The sequence below is a fragment of the Coregonus lavaretus genome (assembly GCF_964263955.1).
Source record: "Coregonus lavaretus genome assembly, contig: HAP1_SCAFFOLD_570, whole genome shotgun sequence".
Lineage (NCBI taxonomy): Eukaryota > Metazoa > Chordata > Actinopteri > Salmoniformes > Salmonidae > Coregonus > Coregonus lavaretus.
Window position 1 is genome coordinate 179,486 of NW_028159672.1, and position 16,356 is coordinate 195,841.

A 16,356-nucleotide genomic window follows, 5' to 3' on the forward strand; every position below is an offset into this window, starting at 1 on the left:
GCTCTGCAGGTACGGGTCTCTTTCTCTACCTGACCCCATGCTCTGCAGGTACGGGTCTCTTTCTCTACCTGACCCCATGCTCTGCAGGTACGGGTCTCTTTCTCTACCTGACCCCATGCTCTGCAGGTACGGGTCTCTTTCTCTACCTGACCCCATGCTCCGCAGGTACGGGTCTCTTTCTCTACCTGACCCCATGCTCCGCAGGTACGGGTCTCGATCTGTACCTGACCCCATGCTCTGCAGGTACGGGTCTCTTTCTCTACCTGACCCCATGCTCTGCAGGTACGGGTCTCTTTCTCTACCTTTTTTGCACAAGCTACACTACAGAATGGTTGGAAACTGGCCATTGAGAGTGTACTATATTCTGTCAGTTAACCGTCTGAAGCATTGGATTGGTGTAAGCAATGACTGGAGGTAGTGTCCACCATTGTTAAATCCATGACAGGGAGTGTACAAGACAAGTGCATACTTCAGAAGAAGGGTAGAGAATCTGGACGCAGAAAACTATAGAGTGTTAGGATGCCTGTTTTGCAATGTGTTACCAGGTCTGAGCCTGACTGCCAATGTATGTAAGAAGATCACAGCTCAGCTGATAGGAGCCATGGGGAAACAGGAGGATGTTCCTGTTCAGCTGGAGGCTCTGGACATCCTGTTGGACATGTTTGGAAGGTTACTACTGCTTTCCTAGTGTTATAGACATGCCTTTTAAGCAGAAGACTCCATAATGACCTGTATTTATCCTGGACAGACATGGGCCAAATAGATATCACTATTTAAGGTTGGGATCCATTTTTACATTTTTTGTCATTTAGATTCTCGCTCTTATCCATTGGTCTATGCCATTGGTTCCATTGTACTTGGAAACTAGCCAAATCAAGCACAGCTCAGATATTTGAAAGAATGTTACATAATGTTCTTGACTAATATCTGATCCTGCACCCTCTCTGTTCTTCCCGATAGGTTGAGTGGTACGTTGATCAGCTTCCATGCCTCCATCCTGACCAGCCTGCTCCCCCAGCTGACCAGCCCCCGTATGGCTGTGAGGAAGAGGGCTATCATGGCCCCTGGTCACCTGGTGCCCAGCTGCAGCACGGCCCTCTTCATCCAGCTCACTGAGCATCTGCTGGCTTAGCTGGGCCGGGGACAGCAGACCTCTCCACACGTACCTACATCCAGTGTCTGGCCACCGTCAGCCACCAGGGTAGGCATCTAGTCGTGAGGGCATCTAGACGGTGAGGGCATCTAGTCGTGAGGGCATCTAGACGATGAGGGCATCTAGACGGTGAGGGCATCTAGTTGGTGAGGGCATCTAGACGGTGAGGGCATCTAGACGGTGAGGGCATCTAGACGGTGAGGGCATCTAGTTGGTGAGGGCATCTAGACGGTGAGGGCATCTAGACGGTGAGGGCATCTATTTGGTGAGGGCATCTAGACGGTGAGGGCATCTAGTTGGTGAGGGCTATAGACGGTGAGGGCATCTAGACGGTGAGGGCATCTAGTTGGTGAGGGCATCTAGACGGTGAGGGCATCTATTTGGTGAGGGCTCTAGACGGTGAGGGCATCTAGACGGTGAGGGCATCTAGACGGTGAGGGCTCTAGACGGTGAGGGCATCTAGTTGGTGAGGGCATCTAGATGGTGAGGGAATCTAGTTGGTGAGGGCATCTAGACGGTGAGGGCATCTAGAGGGTGAGGGCATCTAGACGGTGAGGGCATCTAGTTGGTGAGGGCTCTAGACGGTGAGGGCATCTAGACGGTGAGGGCTCTAGACGGTGAGGGCATCTAGTTGGTGAGGGCATCTAGACGGTGAAGGCATCTAGACGGTGAGGGCATCTAGACAGTGAGGGCATCTAGACAGTGAGGGCATCTAGTTGGTGAGGGCATCTAGACGGTGAGGGCATCTAGTTGGTGAGGGCTCTAGACGGTGAGGGCATCTAGACGGTGAGGGCATCTAGACGGTGAGGGCATCTAGACGGTGAGGGCATCTAGACAGTGAGGGCATCTAGTTGGTGAGGGCATCTAGACGGTGAGGGCATCTAGTTGGTGAGGGCATCTAGTTGGTGAGGGCATCTAGTTGGTGAGGGCTCTAGACGGTGAGGGCATCTAGACGGTGAGGGCATCTAGACGGTGAGGGCTCTAGACGGTGAGGGCTCTAGACGGTGAGGGCATCTAGACGGTGAGGGCATCTAGTTGGTGAGGGCTCTAGACGGTGAGGGCATCTAGACGGTGAGGGCATCTAGACGGTGAGGGCTCTAGACGGTGAGGGCTCTAGACGGTGAGGGCATCTAGACGGTGAGGGCTCTAGACGGTGAGGGCTCTAGACGGTGAGGGCTCTAGATGGTGAGGGCATCTAGACGGTGAGGGCTCTAGACGGTGAGGGCATCTAGATGGTGAAGGCATCTAGTTGGTGAGGGCATCTAGAGGGTGAGGGCATCTAGTTGGTAAGGGCATCGTAGCCTTAGCTAGGTGGGGTGGTGTTCGTCTAACGTAGCCTTAGCTAGGTGGGGTGGTGTTTGTCTGTTCAATGGTTTTCCTCTTTGTAATTTTATATTAGGCTACGTCCAAGTTCTTGAAATCCACTTTCAACTCTCCTTTCGTCCTCCCTCCTTTCTCTCCCAACCTGTTATATGAAATTGCACCAGCAGAGGGCAGAATTATATAGGTCAATCCATAGCCATATATCAAGAGTATTACACTGAACAAAAATATAAAAGCAACATGTAAAGTTTTGGTCCCATGTTTTAATGAGCTGAAATAAAAGATCCCAGAAATGTTCCATACGCACAAAAGCTTATTTCTCTCAGATTTTGTCCACACATTTGTTTACCTCCCTATTAGTGAGCATTTCTCCTTTACCAAGATAATCCATCCACTTGACAGGTGTGGCGTATCAAGAAGCTGATTAAACAGCGTGATCATTACAAAGGTGCACCTTGTGCTGGGGACAATAAAAGGCCACTCTAAAATAGTTTTGCCACACAACACAATGCCACAGATGTCTCAAGTTTTGAGGGAGCATGCAATTGGCATGCTGACTGCAGGAATGTCCATCAGAGCTGTTGCCAGATAATTGAATGTTAATTTCTCTACCATAAGCCGCATCAGAGAATTTGGCAGTACCTCCAACCAGCCTCACAACCGCAGACCACGTGTATGGCGCCGTGTGGGCGAGCAGTTTGCTGATGTCAACGTTGTGAACAGAGTGCCCCATGGTGGTGTGGGGTTATGGTATGGGCAGGCATAAGCTAAAGACAATGAACACAATTGCATTTTATCGATGGCAATTTGAATACACAGAAATACCCTAACGAGATCCTGAGGCCCATTGTGAGGTCATTTTTTTAAAGGGATCTGTGACCAACAGATACATATCTGTATTCACAGTCATGTGAAATCCATAGATTAGGGCCTAATGGATTTATTTCAATTGACTGATTTCCTCATATGAGGAAATCTTTGAAATTGTTGCATGTTGCGTTTATTTTTTTGTTCAGTATATGTAGTTGCCTCTGGGTCAATTGTTGGACATCTCTTGTTGCAGGTGAGCACCGAGAGAAGACCATCCCAATGGTGGTGAAGTTCTGCAGTGTGGAGGATGATGAACTCAGGGAGTACTGCTTCCAGGCCTTTCAAGCTTTGACTGCAGGTAAAACTCTCTAGTGAATGTCTCTCTGTCTCTCTCTCTCTCTCTCTCTCGATCTCTGTGTCTCTCTCGATATCTCTTTCGATGTCTCTCTCGATATCTCTTTCGATCACTCTCTGTCTTATGATTTCACCCATTACTAATTGACCAGAGGCCCGCACTCACGTGAGATTTGGTTCTGGGTTGCTGAGATTAGACACAATTGAACTACAGCCCCATAACTACAGCCCTATAACTACAGCCCTATAACTACTATGTTTTACACCTTACCTGTTGTTTTTTAATAATAGATGCCCTAATGAGATGTCCCCTCATATCCCCACGGTGATCAAGCTGCGTCTGAGATACATCACCTATGAGCCCAACTACAGTCGTGGTCAAAAGTTTTGAGAATGACACAAATATTAATTTTCACAAAGTCTGCTGCCTCAGTTTTTATGATGGCAATTTGTATATACTCCAGAATGTTATGAAGAGTGATCAGATGAATTGCAATTAATTGCAAAGTCCCTCTTTGCCATGAAAATGAACTTAATCCCCCAAAAACATTTCCACTGCATTTCAGCCCTGCCACATCAGGACCAGCTGACATCATGTCAGTGATTCTCTCGTTAACACAGGTGAGAGTGTTGACGAGGACATGGCTGGAGATCACTCTGTCATGCTGATTGAGTTAGAATAACAAACTGGAAGCTTTAAAAGGAGGGTGGTGCTTGAAATCATTGTTCTTCCTCTGTTAACCATGGTTACCTGCAAGGAAATGTGCCTTCATCATTGCTTTGCACAAAAAGGGCTTTAAAGGCAAGGATATTGCTGCTAGTAAGATTGCACCTAAATCAACAATTTATCGGATCATCAAGCACTTCAAGGAGAGAGGTTCAATTGTTGTGAAGAAGGCGTCAGGGCGCCCAAGAAAGTCCAGCAAGCGCCAGGACCGTCTCCTAAAGTTGATTCAGCTGCGGGATCGGGGCACCACCAGTGCAGAGCTTGCTCAGGAATGGCAGCAGGCAGGTGTGAGTGCATCTGTACGCACAGTGAGGCGAAGACTTTTGGAGGATGGCCTGGTGTCAAGAAGGGCAGCGAGGAAGCCACTTCTCTCCAGGAAAAACATCAGGGACAGACTGATATTCTGCAAAAGGTTCAGGGATTGGACTGCTGAGGACTGGGGTAAAGTCATTTTCTCTGATGAATCCCCTTTCCGATTGTTTGGGGCATCTAGAAAAAAGCTTGTCCGGAGATGACAAGGTGAGCGCTACCGTCAGTACTGTGTCATGCCAACAGTAAAGCATCCTGAGACCATTCATGTGTGGGGTTGAATAAAGTTGAATAAAGAATGGTACCAACACATCCTCCGAGAGCAACTTCTCCCAACCATCCAAGAACAGTTTGGTGATGAACAATGCCTTTTCCAGCATGATGGAACACCTTGCCATAAGGCAAAAGTGATAACTAAGTGGCTCAGGGAACAAAACATCAACATTTTGGGTCCATGGCCATGAAACTCCCCAGACCTTAATCCCATTGAGAACTTGTGGTCAATCCTCAAGAGGCGGGTGGACAAACAAAAACCCACAAATTCTGACAAACTCCAAGCATTGATTATGCAAGAATGGGCGGCCATCAGTCAGGATGTGGCCCAGAAGTTAATTGACAGCATGCCAGGGCGGATTGCAGAGGTCTTGAAAAAGAAGGGTCAACACTGCAAATATTGACTCTTTGCATAAACTTAATGTAATTGTCAATAAAAGCCTTTGACACTTATGGAATGCTTGTAATTATACTTCAGTATACCATAGTAACATCTGACAAAAATATCTAAAAACACTGAAGCAGCAAACTTTGTGAAGACCAATACTTGTGTCATTCTCAAAACTTTTGACCACGACTGTACAACTATGACGTGGATGAGAACTGGGATGAGTCCATGGACACAGAGGCCAGAGAGGATGAGGACCAAGGTGTTGTTGTGAATGTCTTTATTTCCAAATATATACAGTTGCAACGCCACATTTTACTCAGTGGTTGCAGCTACAACTTTGTAAAACAGTGACATACATCACCATGTTTATTTAATTGTTACTGTACACTGTTAAAATGTGCAATGTTAAAAAAATATGCAACTAAGCTGCCACCGTTGTGTAGGAGTTCGAATGTGCTTTGCAAAGTTTTTAGCTTTTCAACACTGCCCTGCCCCCTGTAGAGTCAGATGACGAGTACAGTGACGACATGAGCTGGAAGGTGCGGAGGTCATCTGTTAAGTGTCTGGAGGCTGTGATCAGCACCAGGAGAGACCTGCTAGTAGAGCTGTATGGTTCAGTGGCTCCAGCCCTGCTGGCTCGGTTTAAACAGAGGGAGAACTTCAAGACGGATATATTTGTAGCCTTTGTCGCTTTGCTCAAGCAGACCAGGCCCTCTGAGGGACTCATCACAGCAGCAGAAACCGGAGGCAAAGAAGACCCAGTTATCACTCTGCTTAAGAAGACCCAGTTATCACTCTGCTTAAGAAGAACCAGCTATCCCTCTGCTTAAGACCCAGCTATCCCTCTGCTTAAGAAGACCCAGTTATCACTCTGCTTAAGAAGACCCAGCTATCCCTCTGCTTAAGAAGACCCAGTTATCACTCTGCTTAAGAAGACCCAGTTATCACTCTGCTTAAGAAGACCCACTTATCCCTCTGCTTAAGAAGACCCAGCTCTCACTCTGCTTAGGAAACAAGTAGTTTGTTGTTGTTGTTTAACCATTATTAATCCAGGCTAGTCTCATTGAGATAAAATGCCTTTTAAAAGTGAGTCCTAATCCAAGACAACAGCAATACTGTATCACAATGCTTACTTAACTGAGAGGACATATTTCAGTACGTTTTATCTGAGCTTTCCCTCAGTGGTGGGATTTTCAATGCTTTGTTTGTTTGTTGTTTCCCCACAGTAGTGAAGGCTCTCCACGAGCAGCTGAAAGAGAAGAGCATGAAGTCTAGACAGGGCTGTTTCTGTCTGCTGACAGATCTGGCCAACGTACTGCCAGGAGCCCTGGGGGGACACACACCAGCCAGGAGCCCTGGGGGGACACACACCAGCCAGGAGCCCTGGGGGGACACACACCAGCCAGGAGCCCAGGGGGACACACACCAGCTCTCACCTCTTCACTTACATGTTAATTTACTACATTCCTTTGTTTATTTTTTGGGCCAGTAGTTTTTCCATAACGTGACCTAAAATTGTTAATTTCTTCTCTGTACTTACTCAGGACTATTTCCTGTCCCTAGATAGTTACCTACAGTAACTTAAAAGGAAATAGTGTTACAATGGCTGTTGGTACAATGCCAAGAAGTCAACTTGACATTCATATTAATCTTCTCTCTTCGGGTATCGTTTACTCACAGACAAGTCTACCTCGTCCAACATGAAGATCAACGCCCTCTCTTTCCTCTATGTCCTCCCGTGCAGCCACCCTCCTGACGTCTTCCACCCTCACATTAAGGTTATTCTGCCCCCCGTTGGTGCAGTGTGTATATAAGATCACCTCGAGGCCATACTGGTCACTCAGCAGATGATACGCCCATTAGGCTGTCAGAGGTTAGAGAGGTGGACCAGGAAAATAAAGGTTGTGGTTCAAGTCCCGGGCCGGGCGATGAAAAAGTGGAGACTGAATTGGCAACTGGATAGCTACTGGTGTCAGATCATTACTGACACTACCATGGTGCCCTTGAGCAAGGCACTTAACCCACAAAATAGCTCTCCATCCAAGGAAGCTGCACCGTGTCTGACTCTGTGCCTCTCAACGTGTTTTCCGGATTTCTGTTATAGCCAAATGGACAATAAAGTATCTATTATCTTCTATTCTAGACAAACTATCTGCCTCTACGTTCGACGTCAAGCCCTACGTGAAGGACTTGTTCGCTGGGACCCTGAAGAGGACGAAGGCTGCAGACATAGACCAGGAAGTGAAGGAGAGGGCCATTTCCTGTATGGGTCACGTCATATGTCACCTAGGAGACCAGCTGGGTGGGGACCTCCAGCCAACCCAGCAGATCTTCCTGGAGAGGCTGAAGAACGAGATCACCAGGTAGGCAGGGTAGAGAGGCGGACCATCAGTATCCAAGGTACCATCTTCTGCTGTTGTGCCCTTGACCCCTAAACTGCTCCATTCCTCCAACAGTATCTCTGTGACAAAGTATATTCTCTTCTGTACTCTCCTCCCGTACTCTCCTCTCCGGTTGACAGCAGTGAAGACCTTGACTCTCATCGCCGCGTCACCCCTTAGGATTGACCTCCGACCTTTACTTACTGAGGGAATCCCCATCCTGGGCTCCTACCTGGTGTGTTTCATCTGGTTAATTCCCCGTTGCTCCAAGGAGGGTCTCTCTTCACCATCCTCAAGTTCTTCCAAGCGCTGGTGGTCACCAAGGCTGGGAACATGGGATACAACGGGCCCCTTTCAGAGCTTGGAGAAGGCTGCAGACCCCACACCCATGCACAGACAGTCCTACTACTCTGTGACCAGGTAGTTACATTTACGTCATTTAGCAGATGCTCTTATCCAGAGTCACTTATAGTTACTTTTTTTTTTTTTCATACTGGCCCCCCGTGGGAATCGAACCCACAACCCTGGCATTGCAAAAGCCATGCTCTACCAACTGAGCTACATCCCTGCCGGCCATTCCCTCCCCTACCCTGGACGAATTGTGCGCCGCCCCATGGGTCTCCCGGTCGCGGCCGGCTACGACAGAGCCTGGATTCGAACCACTCGGGAGGTTAGTTGTAGTTTGATTGATTGATTGATTCATTTATTGGATTGATTGATTTGTTAAAGTAACACTAAATATGCTTTCTATATTTTATTTTCTCTTTCTCATGTTTGTCCAGGTGTGTGGCTACTCTCTCCTCCGTGTGCCCTAAAGAAGCTTCCGGAATGGTCACCTCCTTCATCCAGGAAGTGAAGAACCTCAAGTCTCCCGAGTCAGTCAGGATCCTGTCTTTCCTCTGTCTGGGGGAGGTGGGGCGTACCATCAACCTGGGGGGTCAGAAGGAGCTAAAGACCGTGACCCTGGAGGCCTTCTCCTCTCCCAACGAGGGTGCTCTGGGGAACATCTGTGTGGGCAACCTGGAGGAGTACCTTCCCTTTATGCTGAAGGAGATAGGTAGCCAGCCTAAGAGAAGGTACCTGCTGTTACACAGCCTCAAAGAGGTGATCAGCGCCTGCTCGGCAGAGAGCTTGTTGGCCCACGTCGAGGATATCTGGGCTCTGCTCTTTAAGAACCGTGAGTGTGCAGAGGAGGGGACAAGGAATGTGGTGGCGGAGTGTCTGGGGAAACTCACCATGGTCAACCCGGCTCAGCTCCTGCCCAAGCTCAAACAACAGCTGTCTTCAGGGTCTCCTATGACCCACATTACTGTGGTCACTACTGTTAAGTTCACCATTGTTGATCAGCCTGTGCCCATAGATTTATTGCTCAAGGGATGCTTAAAATAACAAATGAATAAAAGTGAAATGACAGCCTTGTTCCGTATAGTGCACTACTTTGAGCCAAAGCCACATCTGGTTAAAAATAGTGCATCCTATGAAGAACAGGGTGTCACTTGAAATGCACACGCAGTTAACATATCCAGGGTTGTATTCATTAGAGCAATTGGAAACGTTGCTCTAATGAATCAGTCTGCTTTTCTTCCATTTGGTGTGTAATAAACACGACCCTGTTCTCTATGCCAGGCGACTTCCTGAAGACTCTGCAGGACAAAGACCCCGAACGTCCGTTGCGTGATGTTTAACTCTGCTGCCCACAACAAACCTTCTCTGATCCGCGGCCTGCTAGCCTCAGTCCTCCCTATCCTCTATGATGAAACACATATCTGGAAAGAGCTCATTAGAGAGATATTCTAAAAACTCATGGGCTGGTTTCCCTAGGTTTTCACTAGAGCTGGACTAAAAAGTACTTTCAATGGAGAAAGTCCTAGGTTTAATATCTGACTGGGAAACCAGCCCTTTATGTGTCGAGTGGAATATTTCTATGCTTCTAAACAACTCTCATCTGCAAGGATAGTAACATTCTGTAGCCTAGTGGGTAAGAGCGTTGGGCCAGTCACTGAAAGGTTGCTGGTTCGAATCCTTGAGCCGACTAGGTGAAAAATCTGGCGACGTGCCTTTGAGCAAGGCACTTAACCCTGATTGCTCCTGTAAGTCGCGCTGAATAAGAGCGTCTGTAAAATGAGCTCTGCCTATCTCATGTTGAGATGGGTTCGTTTAGGAACATAGTGGATGACGGTCTGGACGTGAGGAATTGTTTGAGTGCATGTACACACTGCTGGACAGTGGACTGGACTGCCTTGACATCTTCGAGTTCCTCAACCACATAGAAGACCTGAAAGACCACTACGACATCAGCCTAAGACTGCACGCAAACATTATAGCACCGCAAACTAACTTCCTCAAGGCCTTTACAGCCCCTAAAACATGGCACTGGTGTTTTTGGGCACTGCTAAACTGGACAAATTAAGCGTAAAAAACGCAGCCAACTAACTCAATGGTTTTTCGATGAGAGCAGTGCATTGCTGGTGATTCGGGGAGGGCCACGCTGTCCCTCAGAAAAGGTTGTTTTATTCTCGGCCCCCAGAACCAAAAATCAGCTGCTGTTTGGTGAAGGCTGTTATGAGAGGCTTTGATGAAACTTTGAAGAGAACGTCTTTATGGTCTTATTTCTCTAATAAGTCTTCCTGCATGTCCTGCAGATTCATCATGCTGGCCAGACTCTCCTGTCTGTGTCCCAACACTGTGGTCCAGAGGCCACTCAGCGCAACCTGCACCACGAAGGTAAGTGGTGACATGGCAGTCCACACAAGCAGAAAATAATTAAAGGTGGTTTCGGTTGGAACTTTAATCTGGATGTCCGAAAAACACTTGTAATAGAATCCACAGACTAGAAAAGATCTGACTTGTGCACAGGATTCTCACTTTTTATCTGGGTTGATTTAGAATTAACCAGTATATCTTTAAGCACAGTGGAAGGCATGGACACCAGTTAAAACTAAATGACAGGAGGGAACACCCCAGAATAATTTTAAGTTATTCTTTAAAATGAAATGACAATGTTTAACAGAAACCAAAGCCAGTGCCCAACATTTTGGCTAGATGCCTTTGTATGGCTGTCTTAGGTCATACTCACTGCCTCAGACATTATTCTACAGGGTCCCCTGTAGCTCAGTTGGTAGAGCATGGCGCTTGCAACGCCAGGGTTGTGGGTTCTTTTCCCACAGGGGGCCAGTATGAAAAATGTATGCACTCACTAACTGTAAGTCGCTCTGGATAAGAGAGTCTGCTAAATGACTAAAATGTAAAATGTATTCATATCCTGCCTTGGAAGTTGATAGTTGAAAACGTGCCTTCTGGACAAGCCGGTGGTATCCAGTGCCATTTTGTAGGGCTGTGATGTTGATACAGTATTCCCAATTAATGCATCGCAAATAAACAAAATGTTTAGTTCTAGTGTGTAAAACATAAAACTAGCATTAAGCCCCCCACCCCCCTAAAGCATTGATGAACTGGCAAAGAAGACTGTAAATACTATCTACACGTATAGATCATTTATTGAACAAACAATAAATAGATAACAGGTGGGTCTAGATCACTCGTGTTCCTCGCTGCGTAGCCTGGCGTTGGGGTTGGTGATCTTGATAGCAAGCTGAGCTGCCCTCTCCACGATCAACTTCCTGTTCTTTGACGACACATTGTGGGCTATCTCTGCAGCATGGGTCCTGTGGAGGTCAAGGGGACATAAATGTAATAGTAATAGACATGAGGGCAAAAAATGTGATTTCTCTGGAAACAACTGTCATCAGGGTTAGGGTTGATTCCATTTCGATAAGGCAAGCCAGTGGCTGCGGAACCGGGACCATGAGGGATGTGGAACTCAACTCGAGGTCAACAGTTGGAGAGAAGATACTGCTAGAAGGGGGGGGGGCCACGTCGAAGAACATCTCACAAATACATACTCACTCCCATGAGGGTCCTAGAGTTAGGCAGGGCCATGACAATACCAGTAAGAGGCACCTACTGTGGTTCTGCTTATAACACCACAGATGGATTGGTTATCTTAAGACATGCAAGGAGGTGACTCCGCCTAGTTGGAAGGTATAAAGATGTTTTGTCTTTGCAGCTGTACGACCCAGTGGGGTGAATAAACTTGGTTTGAGCTTTTTCTAGTCATCTGTGAGTTTTTAACTCTTGTTTGTTCAGAACCTAACACACCTCACGGAACAGACATCTGTGGTTCGGATCTTACTTGTTGCTCATCATGAGGACCTCCAGCTCTCTGATGTTGTGTACCAGGAACTTCCTGAAGCCGGAGGGCAGCATGTGTTTGGTCTTCTTGTTGCTACCGTAGCCGATGTTGGGCATCAGCATCTGGCCCTTGAAGCGCCGCCGCACCCTGTTGTCGATACCACGGGGTTTACGCCAGTTTTGCTACAAAGGAGAAGATAGTTGAGAAAGAGTAAGGCAGTATCCTGTAAATACACTAGCCATGGTTACCAAGGCTGCGTTTACACAGACAGCACTATTCTGATCTTTTACCCAATTATTGGCAAGAGATTATCTGATTGGGAAAAAGACCCGTTCGTGAATACTGAAGGGAGTACAGTACATGAACTTGTCCAAGAAGAAACACTTGTTTTCCGTGCGCCCTAATGAATACGACCCTGGTTTAACACATCCACGTGCCAAGGATTGAAATACCGTTGCTCTAATTAAGGTTATTGTGGTCTGAACCGTACCTTGACTTTGACATAACGGTCTGACTGATGTCTGATGAATTTTTTCACCCTCTTCTTGACGATCTTGGGCCTTTTCAGAGGCCTGAGAGCTGCCATGTTGCCTGGAGGTAAAGAAAAAACGAGTCTGTTAGCAGTAGCCTGGAGGAACAAGCAGTCTGTTAGCAGTAGCCTGGAGGAACAAGCAGTCTGTTAGCAGTAGCCTGGAGGAACAAGCAGTCTGTTAGCAGTAGCCTGGAGGAACAAGCAGTCTGTTAGCAGTAGCCTGGAGGAACAAGCAGTCTGTTAGCAGTAGCCTGGAGGAACAAGCAGTCTGTTAGCAGTAGCCTGGAGGAACAAGCAGTCTGTTAGCAGTAGCCTGGAGGAACAAGCAGTCTGTTAGCAGTAGCCTGGAGGAACAAGCAGTCTGTTAGCAGTAGCCTGGAGGAACAAGCAGTCTGTTAGCAGTAGCCTGGAGGAACAAGCAGTCTGTTAGCAGTAGCCTGGAGGAACAAGCAGTCTTCATCTTTCCCATTGGATTTACAGCCATTCATTAGCTAGCTTTAACCACCTTGTTCAGGGCTCTATAATGACATTTTATATTTAATTTCGGAGCACAATTAAAAACATTCGCTGTATTAATGATAAGAATTGCCAGCAATTACAAAATACAGGGTTAAGGAGATCATCTCCTGATGAACCTCCCTCTTTTCTTTCTGTGCCACTAAATGGTATATGGTTATATGAAATGACTGCGAATGGTTGTGGTCTTGGTAGCCAAGTAAACTCAACTACACTTTGTACTTCACGTCAATGGAGTTGAGCGTGGGCGGACTGGAGCTCCGACATAAAAATGAATTTTATTTAAAAACTACGGATTTCAGCACCCAAAGAATAGCACGCAATTACGCAATTGTCCTGTTGCTATTGTCTGGGTGCTGAAATTGGGTGACATCGGATCTATAGTCCACTCACACTAGTCGGCGCAAAACTCCGTTGATGTGAAGTACATAGTTGAGTTTAGTTGGCTATCCTCTTGGACGCAAGGTCATCCAGCCAAACAATATGTACTGAACAAAAAAATATAAATGCAACATGCAACAATTTCTACGATTTTACAGAGTTTCAGTTCATATAAGGACATCAGTCAATTGAAATAAATAAATTAAGCCCTAATCTACGGATTTCACATGACTGGGAATACAGATATGCATCTGTTGGTCACAGAAACCCTTTTTGTTTTTTAAGGTAAGGGCGTGGATCAGAAAACTAGTCAGTATCTGGTGTGACCACCATTTGCCTCATGCAGCGCGACACAGCTCCTTCGCATATAGTTGATCAGGCTGTTGATTGTGGCCTGTGGAATGTTGTCCCACTCCTATTCAATGGCTGTGCGAAGTTGCTGGATATTGGCAGGAACTGGAACGCACTGTCGTACACGCCTATCCAGAGCATCCCAATCATGCTCAATGGGTGACATGTCTGTTGAGTATGCAGGCCATGGAAGAACTGGGACATTTTCAGCTTCCAGGAATTGTGTACAGATCCTTGCGACATGGGGCCGTGCATTATCATGCTGAAACATGAGGTGATGGCAGCGGATGAATGGCACGACAACGGGCCTCAGGATCTCGTCATGGTATCTCTGAGCATTCAAATTGCCATTAATAAAATGCAATTGTGTTTGTTGTCAGTAGTTTATGCCTGCCCATACCATAACCCACTACCACCATGGGGCAATCTGATCACAACGTTGACATCAACAAACCACTCGCCCACACATCTGCCATCTGCCCAGTACAGTTGAAACCGGGATTCATCCGTGAAGAGCACACTTCTCCAGCATGCCAGTGGCCACCGAAGTGAGCATTTGCCCACTGAAGTCGGTTACGATTCCAAACTGCAGTCAGGTCATGACCCTGGTGAGGACGACGAGCATGCGGATAAGCTTCCCTGAAACGGTTTCTGACAGTTTGTGCAGAAATTCTTTGGTTGTGCAAACCCAGTTTCATCAGCTGTCTGGTCTCAAGACGATCCCGCTGGTGAAGAAGCCGGATCTGGAGGTCCTGGGCTAGCGTGGTTACTGTGGTCTGTAGTTGAGGCCGGTTGAACGTACTGCCAAGTTAAAACGATGTTGGAGGCAGCTTATGGTAAAGAAATGAACATTCAATTCTATGGCAACAGCTCTGGTGGACATTCCTGCAGTCAGCATGCCAATTGCACACTTCCTCAAAACTTGAGACATCTGTGGCATTGTGTTGCGTGACAAAAGTGCACATTTCAGTGGCCTTTATTGTCCCCAGCACAAGGTGGACCTGTGTAATGATCATGCTGTTTAAATCAGCATCTTGATATGCCACACCTGTCAGGTGGATGGATTATCTTGGCAAAGGAGAAATGCTCACTAACAGCAATGTAAACAATTTCGTGCACAAATTGAGAGAAATAAGCTTTTTGTGGGTATGGAAAATTTCAGGGATATTTTATTTAAGCTCATTAAAACATGGGACCAACACTTTACCTGTTGCTTTTATATTTTTCTTTAGTGTAGCTAGCTTGCTAGCCTAGTCAACATACACTGCATTGAGATGATTTTACAAGTATGAAGAAAACTACAGTAGGTTAATTTGCTATGCTTGATTGGCTGATGTGCCTGCATAATTTTTTAAGATGTGTTCATTTGATGTTTAACAACGTTCCCCACTTCGGTTCGTACTACTTGTAACAATGTGTCAAAAGTGATGCACTGGACGCTACTGTGATGCACTGGATCAACGTGGTGTGTTAGCCACGTCACTCAACTACAGTGTACAACTACAAGACATCTTCTCCGAAAACTGTTAAATCGACCCGTTTTCCAACTTTTCCCTAGTTAGATATCGTTAGATCAGTGGGCATACATGAGCATCACACTCTTCCACTGTGTCCATAACTGGACGGACCTCAGCTGTTAGCTAGCGGAGTCGAATAACACTAGGCTACGTCACCATCTTTTGATTCGACATTTCAGTGCCTGTTTTTCTTGTAACAATAAGTGACACATATCTACAAAGTTCAGCAACAATAACGAAACATATATAAAGTTCGATTGAATATGTAATGGATAACGTTGTTTTTTTATGGATTAGAGTCATACATTTATAACGATGATTACAGATGTACATTTTCGCTTACCGTTTGGGCTGTCTGTTTCCCTTCAGACCAGACCAGGGAAAGAGGGAGGAGATTGGAACGGAATTCTGGGTAATAAAGGGAAAGAATGAAATCGAATCAGAGCGATAGACTAGAAGAGAAAAACTCCAGGAGAACAAATAAAACGTAGAAAATAATCAGGCTTACAAAAATGTATTTTAATCAGTCAAAATGTCACTGGTTACAATAGCATGGCTGACTTTGGAAGCCGAGAAGTACTAGGAGTTCTAGGCTACTCTCTTTTTTTATTTGCTACATCGGTGTCAGAAGCAAGATGGCACTAGGTCATTGGAGTTTGCTAGGTTTCCATGGCTTTACTTGAGTTCTGTGGTATGAACCTCCAAACTAGTGATGCGCGGGTCAGATGTTTGTTCGCCCACCCACAATTGCTAATAACACACCCGCAACCTCCCGAATAGGTTATGTGATAAAGTGAAAAATCTGAGGCCCGCACACCTTATTTGACCTTTTCTGCCGTTTTTTGAGACATTGTTCGATCCCACCCAGGGACACTTCATTAGTATTTACAATGCTTGTTACATTGTACTTAAAACATTAATCATATGATAAAAGTTTACTCTGTTTATGAAAATACACAAAGTTTATTCCTGAGAAATTAGTATACTGTACTTAAAACAATAATTACATTACAGTTGTGATAGTTTTAATACAGTTGAATAAGTTTATTGAAATGTTTAGTCTTCAGTTCTTTATTATAATAATGTTTATTCCCTCAGAGCAAATAGTTTTACAGGAGAGGGGACCCAATGTAATTAACTGAGTCC

General features: G+C 46.1%; 1 protein-coding gene and 1 pseudogene across 2 annotated transcripts; one reads left to right on the plus strand and one right to left on the minus strand.

The window, feature by feature from the left end:
- The first annotated feature begins 404 nt into the window (after positions 1-404).
- Positions 405-10,613, plus strand: LOC311122574 (cullin-associated NEDD8-dissociated protein 1-like; annotated as a pseudogene). The gene is made up of 17 exons: positions 405-414; positions 546-669; positions 961-1,201; positions 3,540-3,657; positions 3,932-4,014; positions 5,525-5,599; positions 5,842-6,127; positions 6,523-6,719; positions 7,021-7,206; positions 7,484-7,703; positions 7,797-7,825; positions 7,930-8,141; positions 8,504-9,105; positions 9,348-9,509; positions 9,863-10,028; positions 10,364-10,445; positions 10,608-10,613. The product of its transcript is annotated as a cullin-associated NEDD8-dissociated protein 1-like (transcript).
- Positions 10,614-11,200: 587 nt separating this feature from the next.
- LOC311122572 (large ribosomal subunit protein eL32-like) lies at positions 11,201-15,615 on the minus strand. Its single transcript, XM_084196914.1, has 4 exons — positions 15,554-15,615; positions 12,404-12,504; positions 11,914-12,095; positions 11,201-11,386 (listed from the first exon to the last, which is right to left on the minus strand). The coding sequence occupies exons 2-4, from the start codon at positions 12,497-12,499 to the stop codon at positions 11,257-11,259; spliced, it is 408 nt and encodes a 135-aa protein (XP_084053040.1). The 5' UTR covers positions 12,500-12,504; positions 15,554-15,615; the 3' UTR covers positions 11,201-11,256.
- Between the last annotated feature and the right edge of the window lie 741 nt (positions 15,616-16,356).